Source organism: Bubalus bubalis, chromosome 4 (assembly GCF_019923935.1).
Source record: "Bubalus bubalis isolate 160015118507 breed Murrah chromosome 4, NDDB_SH_1, whole genome shotgun sequence".
Lineage (NCBI taxonomy): Eukaryota > Metazoa > Chordata > Mammalia > Artiodactyla > Bovidae > Bubalus > Bubalus bubalis.
This window is the reverse complement of record NC_059160.1, coordinates 15,631,889-15,651,386: the sequence shown is the minus strand read 5'-3', so window position 1 is coordinate 15,651,386 and position 19,498 is coordinate 15,631,889. Positions and strand designations below refer to the sequence as shown.

The 19,498-nt window shown below is 48.4% G+C and overlaps 1 protein-coding gene across 1 annotated transcript in view; it reads left to right on the top strand.

Moving 5' to 3' along the window:
* The window catches only part of VWF (von Willebrand factor), a 122,358-nt gene that overhangs the window by 77,940 nt on the left and 24,920 nt on the right, over window positions 1-19,498 (top strand). The window contains exons 29-38 of the mRNA XM_006065776.4: window positions 959-1,075; window positions 1,158-1,298; window positions 1,586-1,729; window positions 1,997-2,161; window positions 3,699-3,742; window positions 4,390-4,567; window positions 7,893-8,113; window positions 9,446-9,638; window positions 9,825-10,166; window positions 13,134-13,333. Of these exons, the coding sequence (XP_006065838.4) occupies window positions 959-1,075; window positions 1,158-1,298; window positions 1,586-1,729; window positions 1,997-2,161; window positions 3,699-3,742; window positions 4,390-4,567; window positions 7,893-8,113; window positions 9,446-9,638; window positions 9,825-10,166; window positions 13,134-13,333 (1,745 nt within the window). The remainder of the gene's footprint in view (window positions 1-958; window positions 1,076-1,157; window positions 1,299-1,585; window positions 1,730-1,996; window positions 2,162-3,698; window positions 3,743-4,389; window positions 4,568-7,892; window positions 8,114-9,445; window positions 9,639-9,824; window positions 10,167-13,133; window positions 13,334-19,498) is intronic.

The window sequence follows — 19,498 nt, the reverse complement described above, 5'->3', positions numbered from 1 at the left end:
GTTGCTGCACTCAGGCTTTTCTCTAGTTGTGGTGAGTGGGGGCTACTCTGTGTTGTAGTGCAAGGGCTTCTCATTGTGGCAGTTTCTCTTGTTGTGGATCATGGGCTCTAGGGCGCTTGGGCTTCAGTAGTTGTGGTTCCCCAGCTCTAGAGTGCAGGCTGAACAGTTGCGATGCACGGGCTTAGTTGCTCCATGCATGTGGGATCTTCCCGGACGAGAGATGGAACCCGTGTCTCCTGCTTTGGTAGGTGGGCTCTTTACCACGGAGTCCCTGGGGAAGCCCAATCCCTAGTTCTAGAGTATCTTTATTTGGAGTGTTTGGACTCATTCCAGAACCACTAGCCTTCTTTCATTGTCTATGCCTTTGTTTCTTGGTTTTTATCTGGGCTACCGATTTATCTAAACTCTTGTGATCTCTCAGTAATGGCTTCATCCAATCTCAGAATGGCATTTAGGGCAGAGTTTGTTTCCTCACGGTGATCATGACCCTGGTCCCAACCATCAACATGAGCTTTAGGCCTTTGCAATAGAATCACCTTCTAGCTCCTCACATGCCACCTGAGACCCACGGACACACAAGTCCACCTTCCAGGGGTGCTTTGCTCTGCTTCCTTTGCCATCCGCCTGTTTTCTGCTCCAGTCTATTGTTCGATTCCAGAAGAGCTGCAGCCCCCGAAACGGAGGGACAGGATGCCTCTGCCTCTTGCTGCCGCCTGTGGTGTTTAAACTGCCTTTGGGCGGTGTTGGCATCCCCCAACATCTCCACACCTGGGGTCTCGCAGCCCCCTTGCCTGCTGCCTGGCACCAGCTGCCACACCCATGCAGGACTGGGGGACATGCTTCCCTTATGTGGCGCCTCCCAGTCCAGCGCCCTGCACACACAGTCCAGTGAGTGTCTGCTTCAGGAGCTTGGGGCCTGTCCCCCGCTGCCCTTGGCCACTCCCTCCTGTCTCTGCAGACTGCAGCCAGCCCCTGGATGTAGTTCTTCTCCTGGATGGCTCCTCCAACTCTCCAGCCTCTTACTTTGATGAAATGAAGAGTTTCGTCAAGGCTTTCATCTCAAAAGCCAACCTAGGTGAGTGAGGCGTCCGAAGCAGGGTGTTGTGGGGGCTCCCCGCTGATCCAGAGCGTGACTCCTGCACCCCATCTCCCGCCAGGCCCTCAGCTCACTCAGGTGTCGGTCCTGCAGTACGGAAGCATCACCAACATCGACGTGTCCTGGAACGTGCACATGGACAAGGCCCACCTGCTGAGCCTTGTGGACCCCATGCAGCGCGAGGGAGGCCCCAGCCAAGTCGGTAAAGTGGGTGCGGGCTGGGGGGCAGGGGCCACGTGCAGCCCCCGCGCCTGGCACAAGTGACCGAGTGACCCCGGCTGGCCATTGCTCCTTGGCCTTAGTTTCCTTTTCTGTAAACTGAGGGCTGAGACATTCTTCCTCCTCTCACCCGTATGTGAGCCTCTCCGAGTCTCTGAGTCATTCCGTCTCAGTGATCCGAGGCTCCATCGGGAGACGGGGTGCTCAGCTGGCCTCAGGACCCCCATCCCTGAGTCAGGACTGATTGTGGGGCCCACTGTCTGTTCCCAGGGGAGGCGCTGTCCTTCGCGGTGCGCTACATCACGTCCCAAGTCCACGGGGCCAGGCCCGGTGCCTCCAAGGTGGTGGTGATCCTGGTCACAGGCTCCTCCATGGACTCAGTGGAGGCGGCCGCTGCTGCTGCCAGATCCAACCGTGAGTGTCCAGGGTTCAGCCCTGTGAGCCGGGGGTGGGCGTGGAGTGCTGGGTGAGGGGAATGATGTAGCATCTTCGTATCTCCCTGGAGAACAGCTCATTTTTTTTTTTTTTGTAGTTTTTAAAAAATTTATTTCTAATTGGAGGATAATTGCTTAAAAATATTGAGGCTCTACAAGTGGCTGGGTGAAGCTTCAGGCCAGACTACTCTGAACCCACTCGACCAGAGGTGGGCACAGACCCTTTCTCGTTCCTCTGTAACCGCAGGAGTGGCCGTGTTCCCCATCGGGATTGGGGACCAGTATGATGCAGCCCAGCTGAGGGTCTTGGCGGGTCCGGGGGCCAGCTCCAACGTGGCAGAGCTCCAGCGGATCGAAGACCTCCCCAGCATGGTTGCCCTTGGCAACTCCTTCTTCCAGAGGCTATGCTCTGGTGAGTCTTGTGATGTCTCTCTTATCCCCTCAAAATAGAAGCAAAAGCAGTGAAACCCATCTCGACACTACAAGGTTCCCATACATGAGATTTGGCCTTGAATTAAGACTGCTTTATAGGCCATGATCTATAAATTTCTGCTTGTGGGAGATTGTAAGACAAACCTCCAAGGGGCTGCCAGAAAGTTCTCTGTGTATATACTTCCTTCCCTCCTTACTGTCCTTGCTCACTATGGATGGGGCTTCTGGACAAAGAAACGGAAGGCAGAGGCAGGGAACCCTAACATCCACAGGTCATGGACCTCTTCTCCAGGCCCTGCACTCATGCTCAGCATGGGTGTAAAAGACTTCAGAAAAGCAACACAGATTTACCGTATAGCATGGAGATTTACATTCAAGATCTTGAAATAATCTATGATGGAATGTAATCTAAAAAAATATAGCAATCCCTTTGTGGTATACTTGAAACTGACACAGTATTGTCTATCAACTATACTTCAATAAAAAAGAAAATAAAAAGATTAAAAAAAGAAATACAGTAACATAGAATTTAACATCAAAGCACCATAGTTTAAATTGATTTAGGGTTAGAAGCTTTTTGTTTTTACCATTGCTGTTCAGTCACCAAGTCGTGTCTGACTCTCTGCAACCCCATGAACTGCAGCACGTCAGACTTCCCTGTCCTTCACTATCTCCCGGAGTTTGCTCAAGTTCATGTCCATTGAATCGTGATGCCATCCAATTGTCTCACCCTCTGTCGTCTCCTTTTCTTCCTACTTCAATCTTTCCCAGCATCAAGGTCTTTTCCAATGAGTCAGCTCTTTGTATCAGGTGGTCAAAGTATTGGAGCTTCAGCTTCAACATCAGTCCTTCCAATGAATATTCAGGTTGATTTCCTTTAGGATTGACTGGGTTGATCTCCTTTTTTTCCGCACGCATGATATTTTTTAAACTTGTTTTTTTTGTATTTTCCTAATATAATTAGATGTGAGTCCAAACCTACTAGGAGTTATTGCCCTGTCTTGCTAGATGATAGCTCTCTTGGTAGGAATTTTGAAGATCTCTTTCAAGGTTTCAGGATCTTGTCTCATTTCCCTCTTCTTACTAGGCACTGATATATTAATATCAATACATAGAAAAGAGGACAAGAAGATGTCGATTGTAGTTGTTGCCATGTTATTACTGTTGTATCACTATAATGACTAACAACCACGAAGCTTATGGAATTCTCTGGCGATCCAGTGGTTAGGACTGTACGCTCCCACTGCTGGGAGCATGGACTCGCTCCCCTGGTCAGGGAACTAAGATCCTGCAAGCCATAAGGCAAAGCCAAAAAAAAATAAAACACCCCACAATGTTTGCCTGAAGAACCACAGGATGACTGCTTTCTAATCTCCCATACCCGAACCCTCACTGCTCATTTCACTCACATTCTTTTCAGTCATTCCAGCTTCAAGGACCAGCCAGGTAGCTGAGCGGATGGCTCACAATTTCTGGGTGGTGGGTGGGGACAGAGGTCTGACTTGTGTCTGTTTCAGGGTTCCTCAGTGTTTGCGTGGATGAGGACGGGAATGAGAGGAGGGTAAGTTCCTTTCTGTTGGCTTTGAAGGAAAGATCAGGAATGTATATTTGGAGTCCTCGACCCCCTGGTTAACATTTCCTCCTTTGGTCTGGGTCCAATAGCTTTTTTTTTTTTTTTTTTTAATTGGAGGCTTCCTTGGGGGCTCAGTGGTAAAAAATCTGTCTGCCAAGGCAGGAGACACAGGTTCAATCCCTGATCTGGGCAGATCCCATATGCCGCGGAGCAACCAAGCCCGTGGGCCGTAACTATTGAGCCTGTGCTCTAGAGCCCGGGAGCCGCAGCTACTGAAGCCCGCACACCCTAGAGCCTGTGCTCCACCACAGGAGACGTCACCGCAATGAGACCCACGCACGGCAACTAGACAGTGGCCCCCACTCGCCACAACTAGAGAAAGCCCACACAGCAGCCAAGACCTAGCATGAAATAAATAATAATAAAAGCCTAAAAAAGTAAATAAAAAATTAAAAAATTTTGGTTGGGGATGGGAGTGGATCCACCTGTAAATCTTATGTTCTGTCTCCTGTCTCCTTGCCATTCAGGCCCAAGTTGTAGTTTTTATATCTCCTGAGGGCGGGAGGGTTAGTTGCCTAGTGGATGTTGAAGTGCCTCACTCCAGTCCCTGCCCAAACGTGGTTCTTTCTCTGCAGCCTGGGGACGTCTGGACCTTGCTGGATCAGTGCCACACGGTGACTTGCCTGCCAGATGGCCAGACCTTGCTGAAGAGCCACCGGGTCAACTGCGATCAGGGACCACAGCCATCATGCCCCGACGGCCAGACCCCGCTCAGGATGGAGGAAGCCTGTGGCTGCCGCTGGGCCTGCCCCTGTGAGTCCTTTGCTTCCTCAGCCTGGGCAGTGTTCAGGGTCTGGTGCCTTTTGCTTGTCTGTGCCAAGAGGTAGACCAGAAGGCCATCTCCTGGCCCTACCACCCATGTTCCCTCACTCTCCTGTCCTTGGGACATGTTTCCATCCCATTCCAGGGCTCCCCATCTCCTTCCTGTGCCTTTTGGAGGGCACATCCCCAGATAATGCATAACCAGAGGGAGGAATTGATTTTCTGAGGTCAGTACTCAGCCTCTTGCTCAGTTGCTCAGTCGTGTCTGACTCTTTGTGATCCCATGGACCGTAGCCCTCCAGGCTCCTCTGTCCATGGGATTCTCCAGGCAAGAATACTGGTTAGATGCCTGCTCCTGGGTAATAAATAAGACTTTGAACTTGAGTTAGAGCTGAAAAGCCTCCCTGATCCCAGCATGGACTGCCTGCCTCTGAGGATGGTGGGGCTGGAAGTGGATTCTGAAGTTCTTACATGATTGGTGCTTCCGTGGGAGGGCCCTGTGTTCTGGCCTGACAGGTGTTTAAGGCAGCTGCTCTTTCTTGCCAGCTCTCCCGAGTTTTCCTTTGATATCAGTTGTGTATTCTATATTCTTTGCCTGCCCACTGCTTCATCCTGCCATCCTTCTGGTTTGCTTTGTTTTGTTATTTTCATTTATTTGTTTTTGAATTCAACCCCTCACACAGGCTCTCTCTTTGTCTCTCTTTAGGTGTCCTCCTTACCATATAGAAGTTTGAGCACTTTTAGAGCAACCCTGGGCCTTCATTCCTTTGTGGACCGTATACAAAATACACACAAAGTAGTTTCAGATTTGCTACCAAGGAAGTTCCCTGGCGGTTCAGTCGTTAAGATGCCATGCTTCTAATGCAGGGGATGTGGGTTTGATCCCTGGTTGGGGATCAAAATCCCACAAGCCACGCAGCCAAAAAAAAAAAACCCATAAAAACAGAACTGCTAACCAATATCTTTATGAAAACCAAATATACTAACTAGAATATACATTCGTGCAGGGCTTCCCGGGTAGCTCAGCTGGTAAAGAATCTGCCTGCAATGCAGGAGACCCCAGTTCGATTCCTGGGTTGGAAAGATCCCCTGGAGAAGGGATAGGCTACACCCTCCAGTATGCTTGGGCTTCCTTGGTGGCTCAGCTGGCAAAGAATCCGCCTGCAATGTAGGAGACCTGGGTTCGATCGCTGGGTTGGGAAGATCCCCTGGAGAAGGGAAAGGATACCCAATCCAGTATTCAGGCCTGGAGAATTCCATAGTCCATGAGGTCGCAAAGAGTCAGACATGACTGAGCGACTTTCACTTTGGGTACAGAGTACATTTTTCACCAAAGTTATTTAGGTTAGTTTCCCCCTTCCCTGCTGTGTACTCACATTATTCATTACCATTCATTTGATTTTGTACCTGTTTGTGTTCCGTCTTGAATTTTCCTCTCCACCATCCTAGCTGATTCTATCTGTTTGCCTTCTGTGTGTGAGGCATTCATGTGGTTCTCAGTGTCAGAAGTCTATAGAAAGATATGCCCAGAAGTCTCCCTGTTGGTTCAAAGAGAGCAGAGCAGATAGGAGAGGATCACAGAAGTTAAGTCATTTAGGTGGCAGAGCTACTCCCACTAACTGCCAGCTTAACACCATTTCACTGAAACAGCTCATCCCAGGTGGGCAAAGCCACTCCCACTAACCTGCCAGCTTAATGCCATTTCTTTATCTTGGGACTTACTACGTTCTTGTGGCAGCTGGGGCTGGACTGCTTAAGAGTTGGCCACAGGGACTTCCCTGGTGGTCCAGTGGCTTAGGCTCCACATTCCCAATGCAGGGCCCTGGGTTTGATTCCTGATTGGAGAACTAGATCCCACATGCTGCAACTGAAAGATTCTGCATGTGGCAACTAAGACCAGATAGATATTTTCTTTTAAAAAAAGACTTTACGGTACCCCCGCTGGGGTGTCTGGGAACACTTACAGCGTGGATGTCAGTGGGGTGGTAGCATTCAGGACTGTTGCTTGGATGTGACCGGCTGCCCAGGACGTGGGGAACTTTGAGTAGAAGAGCATCTGGGAGCCAATCAGCCCTGAACAATGGTGTATCATTTGCCAGGGTCTGTGCTGCCTTGGTATATGGGTCACTCTTGCTGTGGAGGTCTCCTGGGCCTGGCAGAGAGCAAGGGTGGTGTTAGTGAGTCCTTGCTGACCCCCTGGATCTGCCTCTCAGTTCTTGGTTTCCATTTCTTCACAACCATAGATGTGATCATGGTTTGTTGACCATGGAAGGCTAATTTCCAACTTTACTGAGGTCCGAGATTAGTTTTCAGATCATGTATGACTCTGGTCCATCAGTTCAGTTAAGTCACTCAGTCATGTCTGACTCTTTGCAACCCATGGACTGCAGCATGCCAGGCTTCCCTGTCCATCACCAACTCCCAGAACTTGCTCAAACTCACATCCATCGAGTTGGTGAGGCCATCTAACCAGCTCGTCCTCTGTCGCCCCCTTCTCCTCCTGCCTTCAATCTTTCCCAGGATCAGGGTCTTTTCCAGTGAGTCAGTTCTTCGAATCAGGTGGCCAAAGTATTGGAGCTTCAGCTTCAGCATGGGTCCTTCCAATGAATATTCAGGACTGATTTCCTTTATTCATGGACTGTGGTCCATTGGGGGGATTTTTATGGAATCATCTGACATAGTTGCAAGATGATCAGTCTTCCCAAGTGGTGTTTTAATAGAAACCCTGAGAGTTTGCTGATGGTGTGGACGGACAAGTGGCAGACGAGATCGTGTCGAGACCCCACCGTTTGTTTTGGCTTCAGGAATATTTCTCTTTCAGGGTCTCTTAAGGGATCATGTCAACGTGGCCATGTGTACCATTAGTCACTTGGTAGCTGAAAAGACACATGTGCCTTTAGGGGAACTTCCTTTCCAGTGAGGTCATGAGCTCATGGTTTACTTAGCTTGTTGTGGTTTCAACGTGTCCTAACACCCCTGGAACCTCAGTTTGTTTCCTGGGCCAAGACATCCTTGTGGGGGAGAGCATTAACTTTGCACGTTTACATTTTTTGGAAGTATGACTCTATAATTTGCCACATTTTAATGGAATCCTCATCCTTCTAAATCTTTCCTAGGAACATATTTAATGGCCAAGGGTTGCCTAAGGTGCTCTACCTTTCAGAATCAGTTTCCTAGTCTGTAAAAAGGAAGAAATTTGCCTCTGTGGCTTCAAAAAGCCCACCCAACTCCCAGCTCTGGATATCTGCATGCGGCTGCTTCTTTGCACGGGTGGGAGTCCGCTCAGGTCATACCCGTCCTTTGCTTTCTCGCCCAGGTGTGTGCACAGGCAGCTCCACTCGGCACATCGTGACCTTTGATGGACAGAATTTCAAGCTGACCGGCAACTGCTCATATGTTCTGTTTCACAACAAGGAGCAGGACTTGGAGGTGATTCTCCATAATGGATTCTGCAGCGCTGGGGCGAGGCAGGCCTGCATGAAATCTGTGGAGGTGAAGCAGCACGGCCTCTCAGTTGAGCTCCACAGCAACATGGAGGTAAGAGGTGCTTTCTGTGGTCCTGTGGCAGGGCCCTTGGGGATGCCACATGGACCCGGTAGCAGCTGGTTTTAGCTGGTGCTCCTGTGCAGAGACTTGACCTTCTGCCTGATTAGAAGGGTGCCATCTCTGTAGAAGGGGCTTATGGCATCTCCCTTTTGGTGTGATTTCTTGTTGTTCTGGGCCCAGATTCAGAATAAAGGGTCTATTTTCTTTCTTTCTTTTAAGAAATATTTCTTTATCTGACTTCGCCAAACTCTTAGTTGTGGCATGTGGGATTTTAGTTCCCTGACCAGGGATCGAACCTAGGCCCCTGCATTGGGAGCATGGAGTCTTAGCCACTGGACCCCCAGGGAAGTCCCAGAGAGGCTCTGATGTCAGTAGCATTACATTGCCAATGGGGTGCCAGTTTTTTGCACTAGTAGAAGATTGGGGTTGACACCAGGCTGTTTGTCCAGCAGGCATTTTGTGCCCTGTACCTAGGGTAGGGCCTGCCAACCTTCTGAAGGAAAATATTTAGGGCCTAGATGAAAGCCTTTGAAAATATTTAGGGCCCAAGCAAAATGTGTGGCCCCAAAACTCAAAAAGAAAACTGCAAAACTAATCAAAATAAATGTTTGATTACATGTTTACAAGAGGTTGTATCATGCAACTTCTTTACATGTTCTTTTGGAAATCATAAATATTTCATTACATGAAAGCAACTTAAGGGGTAGACCTTCTCTTGCAAGACTTCTTAAACATGCACAGTGATTGCTGAAAAAAATAATCACAGCTCATCATATATTGAATGAGTAGCTCATAGCCAAATGTTTAAAATTCAAAAGGATAAAAAGCCTTCCAAATTTTTTACAGCAAAAATATAGTCATCATGGGAGGTGAGTATATTTTAACAGGTTTGATGTGATATATTGTGGAGCCTCTGTAGATCTGGTGACCAAAATAAAATAAAGATTAAAGTGTTCCTATTAGATGCTCCTGGAGATAGGGCACCAATGAGTTGGCAAATGGCAACTTCCCCAGCCTGTCTTGAGGAGTCAGTCTTCCCTGTTGAGTACAGATGGACTCAAGGTTTCCTTTAACCCCTGAGCTTTTGGGCTCCAGATGCCTGGCTGGCTGTTCACCTTTGTAAGAGTGCACTCTCCTGCCAAGCTCTGTAGAGCCCCTTTATCTTAGAAGAGCTGCCGGCCAGTGCCCAGGTTTGTGAATAACAGTGGAGTTGAGTGGGATGAATGTGTAGGGACTCTCATGAACTGTGGAAAAAGACTACGAGCGAAATCCTAGGATTCCTCGTTGCCATGACTACTGATGGGGCTTTTCTCCTTTGGGCAGGTGATGGTGAATGGGAGACTGGTCTCTGTCCCTTATCTGGGTGGGGACATGGAGGTCAGAGTCTATGGTACCATCATGTTTGAGGTCAGATTCAACCTTCTGGGCCACATCCTCTCCTTCACCCCACAAAACAACGAGTTCCAGCTGCAGCTGAGCCCCAAGATCTCTGCCTCCAAGACGTACGGTCTCTGTGGTAAGACTGTTGTCTGCTTCTTCCCTGAGATGTACGCCCTCCTTGCTCTAATCTCAGGGGCCCTGGCTACTGCCATTTCTGGGTCCGGTAGTGGGCTCAGATGCTGGCAGGGGTGGAGAATGGCCAAGCCTCCAGCATCGGGAGCTGGCTTTGGGCTCTCAGCCATGTCTCTCCTGGTTTCTCTAGGGTTCTGTGATGAGAACGGGGCCAATGACTTCATGCTGAGGGATGGCACGGTCACTGCAGACTGGAAGACACTGGTCCGGGAGTGGACGGTGCAGCAGCCGGGGCAGATGTGCCCGCTGGGCCCCGAGGAGCCGTGCCCCATCTCCCAGGGCTCCCACTGCCAGACCCTCCTCTCTGAGCTATTTGCCGAGTGCCACAAGGTCCTTGCTCCGGCCACATTTCACGCCATGTGCCAGCAGGACAGTTGCCAGCAGAAGCAAGTATGCGAAGCCATTGCCTCTTATGCCCACCTCTGCCGGACCAAGGGGGTGTGTGTCGACTGGAGGAGCCCCGATTTCTGTGGTGAGTCTCCACTGCTGCTAAGTTGCTTCAGTCAGGTCCAACTCTATGTAACCCCATAGATGGCCTCCTACCAGGCTCCTCTGTCCCTGGGATTCTCCAGGCAAGAACACTGGAGTGGGTTGCCATTTGCTTCTCCAATGCATGAAAGTGAAAAGTGAAAGTGAAGTCACTCAGTCATGCCCCACTCTTAGTGACCCCATGGACTGCAGCCCACCAGGCTCCTCTGTCCATGGGATTTTCCAGGCAAGAGTACTGGAGTGGGGTGCCATTGCCTTCTCTGGGTGAGTCTCCACAGGCTCCCCCAAATGCTATGAAGAATGACAAATGGGAAGCCTGCTCAACCTCTCTGAAACCTCATATTTTTAAAATCTGGGCCATGGAGATCAAAATCTCCACCTTTCCTGTTCCCTAGGATTCCATTCAGGGTCAAGTAAGATGGTAGATGTACAGGTAATTTGAACATAGGATTTCTATGTAATGAGTTTCTAGGCAAATGAAAGCATGGTCCTTTCTATCAGTATTTCTGCAGTTCCTGCACATGTGACTTTAATGTATTAGACACATTGGATGGCATCACCAACTCAATGGACATGAGTTTCAGCAAACTCCGGGAGAGAGTGAAGGACAGGGAAGCCTGGCATGCTGCAGTCCATGGGATCAGAAAGAGTCGGACACAACTTAGCGACTGAACAATAATAAGACACATCTAGACCCCAGCAAAATACAGAATAAGCAGTCACCTTGAACTTGGACTTGCACCAGGCTTTAGCAAAGGTTCCCAGAGCAAGCCACGCCTGGGCAGGGTTTAGAAGTGTGAGTGGAATTGTACCATTCGAATACCAAGAAGCTTCTTCATTAGAGATACCATGGGCTTGCTAGTGTAGACACCTTCCCATGGTCAGCTTCCTTACCTGGACTTGGCACATGTTTATTTATTTATTTTTTTGAGGGAAATGAATGTGTGCAAGCATCTCGGAGTCTCCGAGTTTAATGCTGTCTCAGCTTTAACTGGGGCTGGAGGACTTGGGCATCCTAGCCCCAGCTCATCTGGGTGATCAGCTATTTCCTTAGTCTTTCTGGACCTCAGCTTCTGCATCTTGAAATGATAGTTGGACTAGATGACTAGATAACTTGACATGGTTTGGTGTCATTTGTGTGTGTGTGGGGGGCTGGCACCGAAGAGCTCCTACACCAAGTCCTCTGTGTCTCAGCACAGAAGGAATTCACCGAGAGGCACAGTGATAGATAAGAAGTGACTTATTAGAACAGGACACATATGAGGTTTTAGAAGCAGGTGGGCAAGGGGGTGCCCCACCCCCAAGAACTTACTGGGCTCCAGTTTTATAATCAAAGGAGAAGAGGGGAGGCGGGGTGAGGGGGAGACCTTCCCTGTCTTCTTGAGTAGACGTCATGCTTCTATCATCAGCTCCTCCTCCAGGTTAAGCAGGGTTTTCTTGTTCTTACCTGGTCAAGCTGGTCCACAGATTGTTTTTCATATGTGCAGAGAGCATGTCCTAGGGATCATAAACTTACTGAGCTCACTGGGCAGGATGTGGGGCTCATGTCACCACTGTTTTATTATTTGGGGACATGTCTCATGTTTCTGTCTCATGGTTTTGTTGCTAAGCAAGCCTGCTTGGTTTTGTGGTTAAGCAAACCTGCTTTCTGAGTCATCATTAACTTACAGGGGTCTCTGATATCCCCACTTACAGTCCTCTAGTGGGATTAACTGTTTCATCACCTACTTTGTTCCTTTACACTGTCCCTATCAAACCCCTAGGTGTGTTGGGGCTCTGGTTTTATGAGTCCCTCTGGCTGATACTGCCTCCTTTCAACCTGCCTGCCAATCAAGGGAAAAATGTTAGATTCTGAGTTACTGATTGCACCTTCTCTATTTATTAATTGTTGTACCTCCTGGCAATTTGTTGTGCATTTGGGCTTCCCAGGTGGCGCTAGTGGTAAAGAGCCTGCCTGCCAATGCAGGAGATGCAAGAGATGCGGGTTGGATCCCTGGGTGGGGAAGATCCCCTGGAAGAGAGCATGGCAACCCACTCCAGTATTCTTACCTGGAGAATCCCATGGACAGAGGAGCCTGGCAGGCTACAGTCCACGGGGTTGCAAAGAATCAGACACAACTGAAACAACTTAGCACGCATGCATGAGGAAAGTCTTTGGTGGTCTAAATCCTTGAAATCTTCTCTACCACATGCCTTGGCACCGTGAAAATGTGAGGAAGGGGTTGGGCAGGACCAGAGTGGGAGAAGTGGGTCACTTTGTAGCTTCTCTCCCAGAACATCCCTCTGTAGCTGTAGGTTCCTTTTTTTTTTTTTTAAGTTGAAGAGAATTTTTAAAGCGTTAAATATACCCATATTAAAAAAATAACCACAGAATTTCCTAAGGATCACAGGTTCACATCATCAGGTGGGGTTAAATTTGGCTGCAAGCGAGGAAGAAGTAAAATTCTCTGTCATACAGCAGATCAGAGGCGGGTGGCTTCAGCTCTTTCCAGATCTCAAAGTGGGTTCTAGTTCTCTGCTCCGTCCTTGCATGGGTTCGCTTCTTTTCTCGTGCTTTAAGATGGAGCTCTGGCCATCACACCCAGGTTCCAAGCAGCAGGATGAAGGGAAGGAAGGAGAAGGGCCAGAGGCACAGCTGTCTTTCAAAAAAAGATTCCTAGAAGCTGCATAAGAGTCTACACTTGCTCTAATAGTTCATTGGTCAGAATGTAGTCATGTGACTACACTTAGTTGCAAGGGATGCTGGGAAATGTAGTCTTTATTCTGGGTGGTCATGTGCCCAGCTTCAAAGTCTTATTTCTATGGAAGATGGTAAGAGTGAAAATTGGTGGAAACTGGCTAGTTTCCATCCCAGCAAACTTGTCGGATGATCCAGCCGCCTTGAATCAGCGGTACGTGCTTCCCTCTGGTTGCTGTGGCCCCTGAGAATCATCTCCTTCTCTCTCTGCAGCTGTGTCCTGCCCGCCCTCCCTGGTCTACAACCACTGTGAGAGTGGCTGCCCCCGGCAGTGTGAGGGCAACTCGAGCTCCTGTGGGGACCATCCCTTGGAAGGCTGCTTCTGCCCTCCGCACCAAGTGATGCTGGAAGGCAGCTGTGTCCCTGAGGAGGCCTGTACCCAGTGCGTCGGTGACGATGGCATCCGGCACCAGGTAGGAGCCACCCCTCCCCAAGGGGGCTGCTTCTCACTGGCTCAGTGGTGGAAGCATTGACCCGTGATTGGCCCCTTCCAACCTTGGCAGCAGGGCTCGGCTATTCCAGGCATCGCTGAGGGATGGGGAAGCAGCATGGCATAAAGACTCGGAGTCGGATGCACCTTGGTTCAAATTCCAGTCTCTTGTGGGTTAGCTGTGTGATTAAACACCAGAGTGTAACAACCCATTATTACTACTAGTACTATTTTTTAAAAAACATTTTTTGATGTCTTTATTCAATTTGTTGCATTACTGTTTCTGTTTTTTGGCCACAAGACATGTGGGGGTCTTAGTTTCTTGACCAGGAGTCAAACCTGCACTCCTTGCATTGGAAGGCAAAGTCTTTACCATTGGACCACCAGGGAAGTTCCTATTAGCAGTATTTTTTATGATTATATTCACATAAGTAGAATGCTGGGAAAAGAATGGGATGGGAAAAGAATACTTTATATAGTGATGTCTACCATTATTAAGGGGTTCCCTGATGGCTCAGACAGTAAAGAATCTGCCTCCAATGCAGGACACCCAGGTTCAATCCCTGGGTTGGTAAGATCCCCTGGAGAAGGGAATGGCTATCCACTCCAGTATTCTTGCCTGGAGAATTCCATGGTCAGAGGAGCCTGGTGGGCTACAGTCCATGGGGTCACAAAGAGTTGGACACGACTGAGTGACTTAACTTTTTCACTTTTCACCATTTTTAAGATATATTATGTGCCTTGCATTGTACTAAGCACTCTGTATTTATGTTTGAACATTCCAAGATGTGTTTTGCAGTCAGGGTTTTGACAGTTACTGTCAGTAAGAGGGGATGAAAATATACTAACTAAGCAAGTTAGACAGTTTCTTTATTGCTGGATTCTTTAGAGCTTTTGATGTGCTGATATCCATTGCCAGGTTTTGCTTCTCAGACTTATTAGACCATGGAATTGTACTGGGTTAGCCAAAAAGTTCGTTCCTGTTCTTCCATAATGTGTTGTGAAAAAACCCTAATGAACCTTCTGGCTAATCCAATGTGTGTGGTGGAGTGTGTGTGTGTGTGTATGTAGCATCCCCTTGGACTAGGGTATGTGTGTGTGTGTATAGTATCTCCTTGGACTAGAGTGTGTGCATGTGTGTGTGTGTACAGCATCCCCTTGGACTAGGGTCCCACAGAACACACTTCGCTATCTTACATCATCTTATAAATACTCATGAAACCTCTTTGAGAAAATGAAAGTTTAGTGAACTTGGTCCTCTGCCCACGGATGCAGTTTGTAGGTGATGGGTTGGGAGCTGGAGTCAATATCTGAAGCTCCGCCTGACTCCCTAGAGCTTGCTCTTTCTGATATATGAAGTTACCCTTTGGCTAGGTCTCCTTTAAGCTGAGTTGCTTGGAAGTCATTGAGTCATCAATTCCTTTAGCCTTTTAGGAGTCATTATTTTGAAAGGCGATTTACTTACCAACACTTTGGCCTCGGATGGCAGTCACTTCTCTCCAGAGTTGCCCATGTGTATATTGTAGTCCCTGGGGCAGTGTGTATTGGTGGGCATGGGTATGGTTCTGCCCTTCATTCTGGCAGCGATACCACAGAGCATGCTAGAGGGGAGCTTGTTTGGCTTCTAGAGAAGGAGGATGTGCTGTATCACCTTTGGCCACACTCAAGGCCTAACATCTCCATCATCACCGGGGAAGACCTTCATGACTAAGGGAACCTGGTTGATGACTTAACTAGTCACAACTAGAAGAATGTATGTGAAGCTAGCTAACCAACTGGAGAATGACGGGAATGGTATATCCATGATTACATGCTTCTGTCCCTGACATTGTAAGCCAGGAAATGGACCGTTTCACTTGGTTCTCCCTGCAAACTCCATAGGGTAATGATTACACATCTCATTGAATGGATGACGGAACTGTGGCTCAGATGGCAAGCGGTGGTTTAAAAAGACCCTATTCGCTACACCAGGTCAACCCTTAGTGTCCTACGTTTGCCACAGATCTCACTGGAACTGTGAGCTAAACTCTGAGCTCACCGGGTGTCCACGTAAGCCTGTGTCCATTAGGCTAGTACTTGGATGGTTCCAGTGGCTCCGTTTTGTTGTTGGGTTTTATCCTAGTTGAACCTGTTTTGGTTTTACAGTGTAGTCGATAAACCAAGAGGGAAGCCCAGCAACTCTCTACTGCCATATTCCAACTTGCTAAATTAAGTGACCGTCTGTACCATAAGTGAAAGTGTTCATTGCTCAGTCGTGTCTGACTCTTTGTAATCCCATGGATGGTAGCCACCAGGCTCCTCTGTCCATGGAATTCTCCAGGCAATGGTGGAGTGGGTTGTCATTCTCTTCTCCAGGGTATCTTCCCAGATATTCCCCCAAAGAGTTGACAAAACCTTACATTGCTCTCCCTGACTTGCACGGTCCTAGGCTCCTACTGGGCACAGATGACATGTACCAGTGCCCTGGTGGCTCAGACGGTAAAGCGCCTACCTGCAATGTGGGAGACCTGGGTTCAATCCCTGGGTCAGGAAGATCTCCTGGAGAAGGAAATGGCAACCCACTCCAGTACTCTTGCTTGGAAAGTCCTATGGATGGAAGAGCCTGGTAGGCTACAGTCTATGGGGTTGCAAAGAGTTGGATACGACTGAGCAACTTCACTTTGCTGTTGGTGGCAGGTATTCTCAGAGGGAGGCAGAAATGGTCTCTACTCCCTTCCTTGGCATCCTGGGATTGGAAGGAATGTCAAGTTTGTTTTTCTAGTTCCATGAGTCAGATGTCTGTAGGATCCTGAAAGCAGGAGGCTTGTGAATTTTATCTTAGGGTCCTCAGCTCCTTCCCTACTCCTTCTCTCTGACCCCATTTCCCCTTTTCACTGCTCCTGACCTTTCAGTCCAACACATTGGAATATGTATCCAAGTCATATGAAGCGGGCGTTCAAACAGTGTGGTACTTTGATGTAGAAACGGTCTTAAAAATATATTTTAAAACCAAGCAACATAAAATCAGTTAATAAAACACTATGAAGGGAACACAGCCAGTGTTAGTTATTTCGGAAAATATAGTTTAAATGGATAAAAAAAATTATCCAGCCACCTGCAATGTCATTACTCTCATAGCAGAGAAAGAATAAAAATCTAATATGAAGAACATTCCCATTAAATGAATTCTCTTTAAACTGAAAACTAAAGCCTAGAAAACTTTTCTTTGGGGAAATAATTCAGGGTAGAAATCCCTCGTGCTAATGTCGGAAGGGCAAAATATTTACCAGTTTCCATAGCTCTTGTTTATGTTACAAATGCACTCTGCCTTTATAGCGGGCTCCGGAGGAATCCCGTGGACAGAGGAGCCTGGAGAGCTATAGTCCATGGGGTCGCAAAGACTCGGACATGACTAAGCACAGACACACACACACACACACACACACACACACTGGAGGAATCCAGAGCCCCCGTGGGTGGGTTGTCCTCCCATCAGTTTTGGGGTTCCCCCCACCCCACTGTGCTGGGCAAGCACTGCTCTATCCCCTCTAGGACTGCCTCCATCACCTTGTCAGTCCACCCTGAGCCCGGTTCCCTCCCTGATCTCTGGTGTCAGTTCATTTGCATCTTTCCTCAAATCCTGGCTGGGTTGGAAGGTGCTTGTGACTTGCTGAGTCCCTGGGTTCTGAAGACTTCCGTTTCCCCTTGCTGTACTCTCTGCAGGCTATTCTTCTGTAATCTTTATTTAATCTTTAATGCCAGCCATCTGGCTTACCTGTTCTGTCCAGGTAACAGTACTGTACCAGCTCTGGAACCTGGGGACTGAGACAGGGCTGCCGTGTTAGGAGTCATCAGGAGTCGGCTTGTCCTGATGCAGGAGTGCCCTCTGCTGGTCAGTTGGCTGCATAACCCTCCAGGTGTGTGGCCTCAGGGCCTTTTCAAAGCTCGGCCTTGGAGGCCTAAAAGGGCTTTTTCAGGAACCATAGATTCTCTGGCCTGAAGAGCTTCTTGGGACAATGGAAATCCCTGGAAAAGGAGGTTAACACCTGATTTTGGTCATCTATTGTGATGTTTCCCAGGAGAGTTGAAAATTGTGTTACTCATTCTTAAGTTTAAGATGTCTGGAGTTCATTTTTAAAAAGAGAGAAAAAACTAATAAGTAAATATATATCTCCCTTCTTTTATTTTTAATTAATTTTTATTGGAGTATAGTTGCTTCTTTTGTGGGCTTCCCTGGTGGCTCAAACGGTAGAGAATCCATCTGGATGGTGGGAGACCTGGGTTGAATCCCTGGGATGGGAAGATCTCTTGGAGGAGGGCATGGCAGCCCTCTCCAGTATTCTTGCCTGGAGAATCCCCATGGACAGAGGAGCCTGGCAGACTATAGTCCATGGAGTCGCAAAGAGTCGGACACGACTGAGCAACTAAGCACAGCACAGCACAGTTTCTGCTATACAGCAAAGCGAATCAGCTATACATATACATATAAAATCCCCTCTTTTTTGGATTTCCTTCCCATTTAGGTCACCACAGAGCACTGAGTAGAGTTCCCTGTGCTATATAGTAGGTTCTCACTGGATATCTATTTTATACATAGTAGTGTATATAGGTCAATCCCAGTCTCCCAATTCATCCCACCCCCTTTCCCCCTTTGGTGTCCATACATTTCTTCTCTGCGTCTGTGTCTGCATCTCTGTTTTGCAAATAAGATCATCTCTCTATATAATCTCCTTTCTTATCTCATCACTTTTGTTACGTAAATGTCTAAATATCCCTCAATTTACGGTTTTCTTGGCATCATTATCAGTGTAAAAGAGCAGGAAGCGCCTGGACAGAGAGATGCCCTGGGAGACGTGAGTCACCCCCTCTCTCCTCCACTCTGCCTAGCCTCCCGTGTCCTGTGTCCTGGGCCTCTGAGGTCAGCGCCCTCTGCCCCTCCTGGGTCTTCACAGCCCCTGGGAGGAGCTGGAACTGTGGCTGCTGCACTCTCTGTTCTGCCTCCTGGTCCTCATCCTGCCTTCTGCGCCTGCCTTGCTGGCACCAGGCTGGTCCCTGTTGAACTTTGAGGCGGGACCTGCTCACAAAGCCTCAGGGCTGCTCCTTGTCCTCCAAGTTCAGCACAGTCTCCCATGGTGGACAGACTCCCAGGAGGTGAGACCTCTCTGCAGCCCCTAATCCTAGTGAACTCTTTTTTCTGCACTCCCGGGGCTCTTGGATTTTTTTATTTTAAAAATCAGCTCTATTGAGAGTTCCCAGACAGTAAACAGCACCAAAGGTAAACGCACAGTGTGATGAGTTTTGACAAGTGCCTGCACCTGTAAAGCCATCATCATAATCAAAATAATGAAATTCCCATCACCTCCAAAAGTTTCCTGAGCCTCCTTTTTAATACACCCGTACCCCCCACCTCTCATCCCCAGGCAACCACTGGACTGGTCTCCTTTCTGTCATTGTAGATTCGTTTATATTTTCTGGAATTTTATATAAACGGATTCATGCAATATTTACTCCCCTTTTGCCTGGCTTCTTTCACTCAGCATAATATTCTTGAGATCCATCCGTGCTGTGTGTTTCATTGTTTGCTTTTACGGCTGAGTAGGATTCTGTGATGTGAATGCATCACAATTGAGAGATCTCATTCAGCTTTTCATGGGCGAGTCCTATTTCCTCGGCTTGACCATCAGCCATTCGAGGGCTGGGACAGAGTGTCTAGCGCTCATCACTCCCCCAGCCCTGCAGCGGGCTGGCTGAGCTTGGCAGTTGTGGTCTGGAGAGAGAGCAGATGTCCAGGGCTAGGATGCTGAGTCCACCTGGTCAAGCTCCTGCTCTGTGCCTTGGTGTCGCCACTGGTCATCGTAGACGATGGTGATCCTCACCACTGGTCTGTGCAGACGATGGTCATCCTCACTGGATAAGGTTATTAGAAGGCACATTCAGTGAGTCAGTGTGGAACCTTTGGGGAATTATCCTGAACATACTTCATGCTACTTGTTCCTAGGAAGGGGGCTTCCCCAATGTCTCAGCAGTAAAGAATTCACCTGCAGTGCGGGAGATGTAAGAGATGCAGGTTCAATCCCTGGGTCGGGAAGATCCCCTGGAAAAGGAAATGGCAACCCACTCCAGTATTCTTGTCTGAAAAATCCCATAGAGAGAGTAGCCTGGCATGCTA